Source organism: Hippocampus bargibanti, linkage group LG03 (genome assembly GCF_051943395.1).
Source record: "Hippocampus bargibanti isolate YZ-2025 linkage group LG03, ASM5194339v1, whole genome shotgun sequence".
Lineage (NCBI taxonomy): Eukaryota > Metazoa > Chordata > Actinopteri > Syngnathiformes > Syngnathidae > Hippocampus > Hippocampus bargibanti.
The window spans coordinates 9,709,754-9,722,691 of NC_142736.1; the positions used below are offsets into that span (position 1 = coordinate 9,709,754).

Consider the following 12,938-nt stretch of genomic DNA (forward strand, 5'->3'; position numbering starts at 1 on the left):
TATTGGACGGTACGTCAAATGGGAAACAGACACGTTAATCTTTCTTTGAAAGATTGTCATCGATGGGCGGTGACCCGTCGTGTCGTTGTCTAAAACCGGTCCGGAAAGACATTGTCTGTTCGGGATTATTGTCGTTTTTTGTATTTTCCCAAAGGCCATGTCGTTCCTCTTCCCCACGCACACAGCTCTCTCGCTGACACAAAATGCGCTTTGTTGTGTTTTTGTTGTATGATTTAAAGTGCAATGAGTTGTTGGAATATCCGTCCATCCATCCATCCATCCATCCATCCATCCATCCATCCATCCATCCATCCATCCATCCACCCACCTATCCTTGCATCAACCCACCCATCCATCCAATTTGGGCACATCTGCTTTGCTACAGATCATTTTTAACACGTGCAACCTGGTTACCAGGTTAAAGTGGTCGGTAGACCACTTGTTGCGAACCAATGTACCTGTTACGAAAGAGGACACGCTGCTCTGTCCCAGTAGTTTTATGTCAAGTAACGCCCATGCTACAATACTATACTACAAGTTGTGGTATATGTAGTGTTGTGATATGCAATTTGTATATTTTTATGATACACAGGCAGCCTCTGCTGAATGAGGGAATCAACAGCACACTGGCTGCATGTTGGAGAGCTATTGGTCACCCAGCCCCACGCAAATTGATCAATTGTGGCAGGGTGTCAAGGGGAGTCGGGTTCGCACGCGGATACGTCACAGTCCGGCGTTGGGGCTTGCGGTCGACTGCTCCACGCACCCACTGCAGTGGACGGGACTGAAGAGGTCCTCAGAAGGCATGCACGTCCATGCACGGCCCTGTCTCTGTGCTGAGAAGTGTTTTTAAATTCTGCGGAGATTGCCAGAACTATTCTAACTATTGACAAGATGAAGCCGTACCACATTCTCCTGGAAACACAACAATAGTAGGCCTTTGACAGTTGTTTGCGGTAAGCGAGCATTTATTTCTGCTAACTATAAAGCGTTGCTAGGAAGCTAAGCTGCTATGAGACAGCAGAAAACACTACTAATGTGATTGTTGGCTTTATCAATTATTACTAGCATGGGCTTTTGCTTATATATCGTAACTCAATGCACAACTTGTAATTTACGAGCCCCTCGTCATACCTGCACATAAGGGTGGTGGCTACCTTTCTGATCGTTGGGACGTTTTGCCCTGCTAGCTGAGTGACGTAAGGAAACTTAGCATGTGTTAGCTTACGTAAACATTGAATTTTCGTTGACAGTCGTCTCCCTCGGCCACTTTGTCGTAATAAGTAGCGAATTGACATTCCTCACGTAATGACATCCATGTGTTGGTAGTCCTTACGTGTTCTGTGTTTATGCTGTCCGGGGTTTATGAAGCGGTTTGTCATAAACAATACCCTAATACAACATACAAGGCAGCAAGCCACCCTTTCTCAAAAACTCATTTTTTTATTAGCTCTACCTGACGCGTGGCGTCTTCAAATAACGCTCCACAACAGTCGCCAACGTTAGAATCAGATTTAGTACGAGCAGTAGTTGCATGGACCGATGCCACTGTTAAGTTCACCCATTGGCTTGCTGAGGGCTAATCGCTTATATAAATAGTGGCATACTCTCACTGTCATATCACCCCAAAAGCCTAAACTGCTACGAAGCACTGGCATTGTTTAGAACCTTATCAGTGTGTCATCTCAAGGAATCTCTCAAAGCCATTTCCAGTCATTTCCTTTCGCAATTTTTTGAGTACAGCATATTCCCTAGAGGTAAATATTGTCTTATATATCTTATTAAAAACATCTGCGCTATTTTTCTTTATCACCTGTGTGTCCAGGCTTTTACTTAACCAATAATAACACCGTAAAATGTAAACTGTCAACAATGTAAGGGCGATGATGCATGGTTTTACTGTTATTGGTTGTGGATTGAGGTTTGCATAGATTTCTTTTTAAGAGCATTTTTCAAAGTTTGCACTCCTTTGAATTGTACTTACAGTACCTGCACTAAGAGACCATTTGTCTGCAGAACTACTGTCCATGTATGCTGTCAATGTACATACTGTAATTGCTTCCGAATGCTTTTTAATTTGATTCACAATTTTTCAAAAACAAAGGGGTTTATTGTGGATGAATTACATAATGACTAAGTTATATCTACAAACCTAATCAGTGGACACCTCTCATGTTATATTTTGTAGTCAAAATGTAGCAACATGGCCTAATGGCATAGTTGTTCACACTGTACAACTGTCCACCAATCACAGTGAAAAAAAAACACTGTCCACCAATCAGAGTGAAAAAAAACATATGTTCCACAACAGTTCCTTTAAAGGACAACCGACGTCTCCAGACAAGTTGTGACCATAATTTGTAAAATCGCATCAAATGACTTCTACTGAGCATATTTTACAAAGATTCCACCGCATATAGCTATATTTTACCTTTTAAGACTCCCACTGAATATTGCGGAAGTCTTGTTTTTGAGTTGGTGACGAGCCCTCACGTCACGTCACGTCACGTCACGTCACGTCACGTCAGGTACGCCCCTGAGCGAGAAAGGACATACGTTGCATCACCTCAATGCATTTTGCGGTACTTTGTTTGGTCTGAAAACTTCGTGTTGATGGCGAAATTAGAAGGAAAACACATAAATAACGGCATGGTGAATCGTTGTATGTTACACCGAGACAACTCTGACTTTCGCTGCCAAAAATTCCAAGCTGAAAAAGAAACCCATTTCCAACGGAGCTCTGGCGCCATCTTATTAAACCATTAAACTGAAAACCATTAAACTGAAGTGGACCCATGAAACCATGGGTCCACACTTCGTTTTTCTCAAGTTTGCTTTGACACAAGCGGTTAGGCTTATTTACTCTTTATTCGCCAGAGGCTCATCAACTGCTGGCAATTCATAGTGAAGTTTTAATATGCAATGCGACTGATTTCAGCTTGCATCTACCTGTGGACAATGTTGACAGGCTTGCATGCAATAGCCACATATTTACCTATGGCTGCAGCAAATTTGTTCTTAGTCACATTATCTAATTTTTTTCCCCTTGAAATTCTCTTAGCTCTCTGGATTAGACAAGGGTTCTGATTACTCGCATCAGCTTTTTGCTTGGGCATTAAGTGGTACTGTATTTCAAACTCGACATTCTCAGATGATAGCTCATTTCACGACTGCAAAACATAGATAACTTTGGTCTTGTCAGTGGAACCATCTGGCATCTTTTTTCAAGTAAACTTTCCATTTAAAAGCAGTGTATCAGTTTTCTCGCGCTACCATCTGCTCAAACCGTGGTTGGCCAAACAGACATGCGTGTGGACCTGTGATGCACTCTTAGTTTTGTTTCCAGTTTATTTTAGAGCAACGTAACATTCGGAATATTTATTGTGGTGCTGCATTAATCTTGCGATATAAAATTAATGAATCATGTTAAAATTGATTTAAATTAAGGCCCATTATAATGCGTTAAACGGAGAGAAGTATTCAAACAGTGCCCAAATGTATTTATCTTTTTTTCTATCAACAAAAACATTTCAGTTTGACTTAAAAGTATAAATCTCACACCAGGGTATGAAGTTACAGATGGAAATGTTAGCTTTTATCTCCAGGTATACTGTATACGTTTGGACCTGACACACAATTTAGAAGTTAGAACTGTTCTTTATGAACCAAAAACATTTTAGGTGACAAATGTCTTGCAACAGATCTCCTTAAAATAGTGAAAAGGTATTATTTAGCAGCCTCTTGAAATATACACAAGCTAACCGATCGTTGACATAACCAAGATTTGCATCTTTTTTGAAATATATTTATTATTATTTTGTAGAGATTAGCATTAAATTCTAATGGATTTTGAGTCTTACTTTTCTCAGTTAGTCCTTAGAAACCAAAATGGAAATTGTTATCTGCACTGTCTCAGACTAGAGATGGGCGTCACTTGTATGTGATAATGACAGGCTGTGTTAACTCAACACTAAACTATCGGAATACGTGTTGTTCATATTTCCAGGACTGATGGCTCCAGAGTGACATGCCATGGCGTTAATGATACCGGCAGTAAAACTCAAATGGTTGGAGCACCTAAACAGCTCATGGATCACAGAAGACAGCGAGTCGATAGCCACCCGAGAAGGCGTTTCTCTTCTCTACTCGAAGCTCTTGGCCAACAAAGAAGTTGTGCTACTTCCCCAGCAAGTGCTCTGTCTAAAGGGTCCACAACTGCCAGATTTTGAGCGTGAGTCCCTCTCCAGTGATGAGCAAGAGCACTACTTGGATGCTCTTCTGGGTAGCCAATTGGCTCTTGCCAAGATGGTCTGCTCAGACTCTCCCTTTGCTGCTGCCCTGCGCAAACGAGTATTGGTTCTTCAACGTATATTCTATGCACTTTCTAACAAATATCATGACAAGGGAAAGGTCAAACAGCAGCAGCACTCCCCAGAGAACAACTCCGGTTCCAGTGATCTACACTGTGTTAGTGAGCGACCCCGCTCCAGCACCGATGCACTCATTGAAATGGGTGTTCGCACAGGCCTCAGCCTTTTGTTTGCGCTACTGCGACAGAGCTGGATGATGCCCTCTCCACCAAACCCTTCTGGGGGAACCGGTGGCAACTTGAACCTGTGTAATGATGTCATTCGTACAGCCATTGATGTGGTTAGTTCCCTGCCACCCCTTTCTCTGGCCAATGAGAGTAAGATCCCTCCGATGGGCTTGGACTGTCTGGCCCAGGTGACAACCTTCCTCAAGGGAGTCACTATGCCAAACTCCGGGGCAGATATTTTAGGTCGAAGGCTAGCCTCAGAGTTGTTACTAGGACTCGCCGCTCAGAGAGGTTCACTCCGCTACTTGCTCGAATGGATCGAGATGGCACTTGCAGCATCAGCTGTGGTTAGTACTATGGAACACAATAAGGTGCTACAGTGCCAAGAGGGACTAATTGGATATGATGGTTTCCTGAACATCCTGATGCAGATGAGACGTTCATTGGTAAGTAAATTAAGAGGTAAAGTAAATGTTTTGTGGCTCTTGTGTGTCACAAATCCTTTATTGATGAGCAATAAAGTCGGGAGGTTGCGCGGAAAAAATACTTTTTCCATATTTGTTCATATAATTGTTACTACTATGACAGTTGTGTAAAGATTATCTTGGGAATCCCATGTTGTGCCTCAAATTTGTAAGGCAAGAAGAAACTGATGCATTTAATTACTGGATGGCCATTGTCGATCAAAGTCTTATTTCGATTCAGCCGAAATATAATCAGTCTACTAACTTGAATGAACTAGAAGCAGAAATCAGAACAATATTTGTTGAGAGGCTGAAATCAAAATTTGGACACTATGTACAAACCAATTCTGAAGAAAATAGTTTTGTACATTCATTTGGTAATTGATTAGGTGTTGATTATTTGAATCATTTTGACACGTCTAACTTCATGAGCCAGGCCTGTCCCCGATTCATTCATTCATATATTTAAGGTAACGTATTTTCCGGTGCATAAGGTGCACCGAAGTATAAGGCATCTGTGTAAGCTCTCAGTCGTACAGGAGTGGTCCATCGATGAAATGGTTGCTTCAGCCATCATCTGTACTACTTTGAAGGTGTCGGACGTTTCGCTTCACACACACACACACACACACACAAGCTCCATTGGAAATGGGCTGATTTGTCTGCTGGGAATTTGTGTGTTAGTCAGAACAACAGGAACAATCAGTGGGCGCCTTGCTCGAGAATCAAAACAATGGCTTCAGATTTGGAGAAGATGCTTTCTTGTTACTCATCCAGTTATGAATATGATTCAAATAGTTCTGAAGAGGAAATCATAAATGTTTGCAATCGATTAAAGAAGTCCTTCCATATCAATTCGAGGCGTCAATGACACCAATGTAGCGTCCCAGAAAATGCACAAGATGGCGCCCAAGCTCCGTTGGAAATGGGCTGATTTGTCTGCTGGGAATTTGTGTTAGTCAGAACAATAGGAACAATCAGTGGAGTGGCAGGGAGTAGTCCTCTGCTCCCCCCAAACTGAGAGCAGGGACCTATCATAGTAGAGTCGGCCACAGCCATGTCTGGACAGTCTTCTTTTCCTTTCGGCTTTTCCCTTCAAGGGGTCGCCACAGCAAATCAGTGTCCTCCATCTTTAGAGGTTTGATCCGCATGTTTGTTTTGGCCAAGCTTTTACGTCAGATACCCTTTTCCTGACACAACCCTCTGTATTTATCCGGGCTTGGGACCGGCACAAGAAGACATATGTCCCTTTGTGGCTACAAAACAAGCAACTCGCTGAGTAAACACAAAATGGTAATCGGCACAGCAACATTCAAAAAAATTTCGGGTTAGTTGTTTGTCGTCAATTTCCCCTCGTCTCCTTATTTAAATATGAGCTTGGCTAAATCAACATTGCAAAGCATTGATTTAAGGTCAATGCAGGCAGCCTCAAGTTACAACGAACGTCACCGTTCGCTAGCTTCGACGGTATGGTATTGAGGATATCGGGTCAATTCCAGGACAGTAGGGATATATATAGGGCCTAAACTACCAGTAAGACTATAGTTTGCTGATGAAGTTTCTTGGATAAGAAACGAAACGTCCGACACCTTCAAAGAAGTACAGATGACGGCTGAAGAAACCATTTCATCGAAGTATAAGGCGCACTCCCAATGAATGCTGTATTTTCAAACCGTTTTCATAGATAAGGTGCACCGGAGTATAAGGCGCTACTTAAAGGATAACCGACACCATTTTTTTGTTTCCCAACTGACATCAGAAAAACGTTTTATAGCATCTAAAATACCCAAAACACACAGGCTGATATTTTTTGTCAAATGAAAAACACCAGTAAAAATGACTTAAAGGACAACCGACGTCTCCGGACAAGTTGTGTCCATAATTTGTAAAATGGCTTCAAATGACTTCTACTGAGCGTATTTTAAAAAGATTCCACCGCATATAGCTATATTTTACGTTTTAAGACTTGCGCTGAATATTCAGGAAGTCTTGTTTTTGAGTTGGTGACGAGTCTGTACGTGATGTCACTAAAGGAATGCCCCCTGACCGAAAAAAAGACAGATTGTAGCAGTCCTTACATCACGTCAATGTATTTTGTTGTATTGTTTTGTCTGAAAACCTTGTGTTGCAACCAAAAGCCGCCAGAAGCGGGTGTCCAAGCTCCATATAAGGAATTTATCAGCCTGTGGAAACGGAGGTGGCAACAGGAGGTCGCCATTTTGTGCCTCTTCTGTGGTGATCGTTTCTCCCCAATGTTGCCTCAAAATGGCATGGAATAAATTCTTTACTCGATTGTAAACATGTATGCTTTCCTCTTCAGAACTATTTGAATCATATTCACAACTGGAGGTGTAACAAGAAAGCATATTCTCCAAATCTGAAGCCATTGTTTTGATTCTCAAGCAATGCAAGACGTCTTGGCGTGACAACACAAAATGGGGGCGGGACTTTCTGAAAATGCCCAATTCACAGCTCAATTTTTTGCAGCTTTTGGACACTTTAAGTCATTTTTATTGGTGTTCTGCATTTGAATAAAAATATCATACTGCGTGTTTTGGGTATTTTAGATGCTATAAAACGTTTTTCTGATGTCAGTTAAGAAACAAAAAAAGTGACGTCGGTTGTCCCAAAACTACTTTAAAATAACCTGAAACCTGTTTCAGTTTCAGAAGGTCCCGCCCCCATGTTCGTGACATCACGCCATGACGCCTTGCCTTGCTCGAGAATCAAAACAATGGCTTCAGATTTTGAGAAGATGCTTTCTTGTTACTCATCCAGTTATGAATATGATTCAAATAGTTCTGAAGAGGAAAGCATAAATGTTTGAAATCGATTAAAGAAGTCCTCCCATATCAATTCGAGCTGTCAATGACACTAATGTAGCGTCCCAGAAAATGCACAAGATAGCGCACAAGCTCTGTTGGAAATGGGCTGATTTGTCTGCTGGGAATTTGTGTCAGGGAGTATCAAATAGTAGTCTTGGTGCAACACACAACAATTCACCATTGTGTTATTTCTGTATTTTCCTTCTAATTTCACCATCAACACGGATCAACACGAAGTTTTCAGACCAAACAAAGTACCCAAAATGCATTGTGTGTCGCTTTCTCGGTCAGTGACAATACCTACCGTGATGTCACGGTAAGTATCGTCACGAACTCAAAATCAAGACATAGAAGACGTAAAATATAGTTATATGCGGTGGAATCTTTGTAAAATACGCTCAGTAGAAGTCATTTGAAGTGATTTTACAAATTATGGACACAAATTGTCCGGAGGCGTCCGTTGTCCTTTAAATGAATGAAAAAAAGTTTCCCAAATATGATATATAAATATATAAAGGTTTTCAAAATATACGACATGACACATTATAAGGCGTTATAGTAGATGCTGGGGTGATGCATGACTTCTTCTACAGGGAGAAATGGAGTCGTGCCTGCGGATACTTGTTGCAACACCTGTTGTGGCTCAATATTACTTCACATATAAGTCACACCTGTATATCTGCAGGGTCATTTGAAAAAAAATTGAAGCTTTTGGGTCTTCCTTACTGGAAAATATGGTAGTTAAGTCTGTGTAAGATCTCAGTCGTAGAGGAGTGGTCCATAGATGAAAAGGTTTCTTCAGCCGTTATTGGATTGGATATTGGATATGCCTTTATTAGTCTCACAGTGGAGAAATTTACATTTCACAGCAGCAAAGTGATGAAAGGAATGAAAGTAGAAAAACAAAATACATGAGCTGCTGGAAAGGCAGCCACTCTCGCGGTGCCGTCTTGAAATCAAAAGAACAAAAAAAAACTAAATAACAAATAATATGACAGCATAGAGACAATATGACAAAACAAAAACACAGAGAGACATTCATTCTTCAGGACTTGCTGTACCCTCTTTGTGATGACATGAAGCAGTTCTACATGAAAGAGGAGAGGATCAAAGCGTCTTTCCACCAGTGGATCAGGGACATGGTGGAATGTGCACGTCGACTACAAGCTAAATGTTGAAAGCAAACACGCAGCTGTAGCATCCATTGACGATGAGATTGTCTCACATCTCCTGTTCCACATAAATCTGCTTCAATTCAAAGCCGCAACAGTTCCACATACGCATCGGCGCTCTGCGCTGACGCTCCTTTATTCTTATCGCGGGTTCCTCAAGCCATGCATCCATCCAGCCGCAGACTGTCCAACAGCACGGACCTTTCCGCTAAACAATGCGGGGCTGTGAAGATGCTGCCCATTACAGGCGCAAAAAAGCACAATGGCCCCTTTGGTGTCCAGCGATGGCAGTCGAATGGCTCCGACATTCCTCCCATTCAAAAACAGCACTGGCATATTCATGCTGCCGAAAAGGCGCAACCGCTCAGCACAGTCTCCTCCTTGATGAATGTCGTGGTCAAAAATGCTGAAAAACAATCCGTATCCGTTCCACACAACGCACAACAACACAAAGTGACAAAAGAAAACACAAAACAAGACAAAAACAACCAAAAAAAGCAAGGCTCATGAGAGCACTTGCTGAGGCTGCCTACTCGGGCGCCATCTTGGACTCCTTTATCTGTTATCTGTACTTCTTTGAAGGTGTGGGACATGAAGTGCAGATGACGACTGAAGAAACCTTTTCATCGATACGGTAGTCAAATAATAAGCCGTGGGGATTCTTGTTATCAAAATCCACATTTGAGACTGAGCCAGAGACTAATGATTTTTTTTTTTGCCACAAGTCATTTACTATTGTCATGTGATGAGTGCCCACCTCGCATCAGATGTGTACAATTAAGTCTGTGTTTATTAGCATGCTCTGATTTATTTACTGTTATCTGAATTTGATCTCACAGGGCTCTTCAGGAGATCGCAGTCAATGGAGGGAACCCACACGGAATCCTGATGGGCTGTGTTCATTGTACGAGGCAGCACTCTGTCTTTTTGAAGAAGTAAGATATACAGTATGTGTACATATGTATGCATGGTTTTTATACCTATAAGGAGTTGCCCAACTAGGGATGCAATACCGGAACCATCGGACCGATATTCTCACTGTGTACACAGTATGGCCTGCCCCCAATTTATAAATGCAGACTGCTATATCATCGATAGATTTGCATTCTTTATCTTTCACCTTCCAAAATTGAATGTATTCGGTGTAACAAACATTGAGAAGGCAGTAAAGGCAGTATATGTGGGTGTTTGTAATGGCTTAATGGAGGTGTAGTGTCACACACGATCTGATTGAAATGTGTCACCCTTACAAAGTAAAGGAACAGGACATTTTTAGATGCAGTATATCTATACGTCCTTCCTGATTCTTTGCAGAATTTTGCTAATCACTGCATTTTACTCTGAAAATATAAATATATCGGACCTGCCCCTAATGTAAAGTTTTTCTTCCAGGTATGTCGAATGGCATCTGATTACTCTCGCACCTGTGTTAGTCCAGACAGCATCCAGACTGGTGAAGCACCTGTAGTATCTGAAACCTGTGAGGTTTATGTGTGGGGAAGTAACAGCAGCCATCAACTAGTAGAGGGTACACAGGAGAAAATTCTGCAACCTAAATTGGCCCCCAGCTTCGCCGATGCACTGACAGTAAGACAACATATCTGCTCTGGTGCACCTTGGACAGTTGTACCTTGACTTCTGGACTGACTTCTAGTGCTAAGACAAATTCGATATGTGGGCACGTGGAGCTTTCTTGTGTTTCTACCCTCTGTTATGCCACTTCAGTGGCCGCCAGCGGTGTTTCTCTCTCTTTGGAAGACTCGCTCTCTTTGCTCTAATCCGGCGCATTGATTGATGGCCGTGCTGTGGTCACAGGAATGAAACTCTGCCTTCTGTAATGTGAAGCTGAGAGTTTGTTTTTTTCAGAAGTAACAATTCCATAAAAGCAAGACACATGCCCAGTACTGCGAGCAAAGGCTCAGTGGATACAGGCACTTTTCAGTAGCACAATAATTTATGCATTTAACTTGTTAAGAGTCTCACATACGGCTGTAGTCACTTGACATGCATGTTGACGTGTGTATCTGTCAAGGAATCAGTGGTTTCAAACTCTAATGTAGCTGATGTAGGTCATTTAAAGGACAACCGACGTCTCCGGACAAGTTGTGTCCATAATTTGTAAAATCACTTCAAATGACTTCTACTGAGCGTATTTTACAAAGATTCCACCACATATAGCTATATTTTACGTTTTAAGACTCGCGCTGAATGTTCTTTAAGTCTTGTTTTTGAGTTGGTGACGAGTCCGTACGTGATGTCCCTGAAGGAACGCCCCTGACCGAAAAAAAGGACACATTGTAGCAGTCCTTCCATCACGTCAATGCATTTTGCTGTGCTTGTTTGGTCTGAAAACGTCATGTTGCACCAAAAAGAGCCAGAAGAGAGGAATGTATCAGCCTGTGGAAACGGGCTGATTCATTCCTCACAGGAGCTGGTCGCCATTTTTCTGCCTCTTTTGTGGGACATTACATTGCAGTCCAGATGCCTCAAAATGACACGGAAGGACTTCTTTAATCGATGGCAAACATGTATGCTTTCCTCTTCAAAACTATTTGAATCATATTCATCCATTGTTTTGATTCTCCAGCAATGCAAAACGTCTTGGCGTGACGTCACGAACTGGGGGCGGGATTTTCTGAAAATGCTCAATTTTTTGCAGATTTTGGACACTAAGTCATTTTTATTGGTGTTTTGCATTTGAATAAAAATATCATACTTCGTGGTTTTTTTTAGATGCTATAAAACGTTTTTCTGATGTCAGTTAGGAAACAAAAAAGTGACGTCGGTTGTCCTTTAAGGTGCGTGTAATAAATTGAGAAAAGTACAAAATCGGAATTGGCTTTGGAATGTAACTTAAATCGGTTTCCGCCTATTAGCTGTCCTGAGATCAAGTTAAAAGATGTTTAAAGTGCAAAGCAGTCAAAAAGATTTACTCCCCACCCTTCATGTTGTTATTCTTTTGGAGATGAAGGAAACCTACAGTTTGAAACACATTTGTCTACATTCACCCTTTACAAATTTTCATGCCAACCACATTGGCAAAATTTTCCTTTCTTGAACAGATTGAAGCAGGCCAATACTGCACTTTTGTAATCTCTTCTGATGGCTCTGTGCGGGCCTGTGGGAAGGGAAGCTATGGCCGGCTCGGCCTCGGAGATTCCAACAACCAGTCCACACTGAAGAAGCTGACCTTTGAACCACACCGTAACATCAAGAAGGTGTCATCATCTAAGGGCTCGGATGGCCACACGCTGGCCTTCACTATGGAAGGCGAAGTGTTCAGCTGGGGTGATGGTGATTATGGCAAGCTGGGTCACGGCAACAGCTCAACACAGAAATACCCTAAACTTATCCAAGGGCCACTACAAGGAAAGGTATGCCTGCAGCCAGTTTACTTCAGTTTCAGTGACAAATTTCGTCAGATAAAAAAAATCAACTTGTGAATGACCAGCATTGATAAAGATACCGTGTGTGAAACTTATTTCTTTTTCCATCAGGTGGTGGTATGTGTATCTGCGGGATACAGACACAGTGCTGCAGTCAGTGAGGATGGAGAGCTGTATACTTGGGGGGAAGGTGATTTTGGAAGATTGGGTAAGCCATTTGTCTAAACCATACATTGATTCTTAGCCCATTTTCTGTTCCAACTTCTGTGCTGGTCATCCCAAATAAACCATATACAGTAAAGTCTCGTTATATCGATATTCAAGGGAGTCCGAAAAAATATCGATATAACCGGGACTATCGATATATCCGACCCTGTTTGCATGTAATTTTCTCCGTACGTGCATAGAAATAGTATCGATATAACCAGGACTATCGATATATCCGATATCGATATAACGAGACTTTACTGTAGTATAAGAAAAGCAATAACACACAGCACAATATTTGTATTTGGAACATGCTGTTTATTGTCATGCTTGTGCATGTATTTTTG

The 12,938-nt window shown here is 41.8% G+C and overlaps 1 protein-coding gene across 3 annotated transcripts in view; it reads left to right on the top strand.

The window, feature by feature from the left end:
* The first annotated feature begins 816 nt into the window (after positions 1–816).
* herc1 (HECT and RLD domain containing E3 ubiquitin protein ligase family member 1) overlaps positions 817–12,938 on the top strand; it is a 94,469-nt gene continuing 82,347 nt past the window's right edge. For all 3 annotated transcript variants that reach the window (XM_088991844.1, XM_088991845.1, XM_088991846.1), the window contains exons 1-6: positions 817–956; positions 4,007–4,983; positions 9,838–9,933; positions 10,391–10,585; positions 12,061–12,372; positions 12,496–12,592. In XM_088991844.1, coding sequence (XP_088847970.1) covers positions 4,033–4,983; positions 9,838–9,933; positions 10,391–10,585; positions 12,061–12,372; positions 12,496–12,592 — 1,651 coding nt within the window. In that variant the 5' untranslated portion in view covers positions 817–956; positions 4,007–4,032. The remainder of the gene's footprint in view (positions 957–4,006; positions 4,984–9,837; positions 9,934–10,390; positions 10,586–12,060; positions 12,373–12,495; positions 12,593–12,938) is intronic.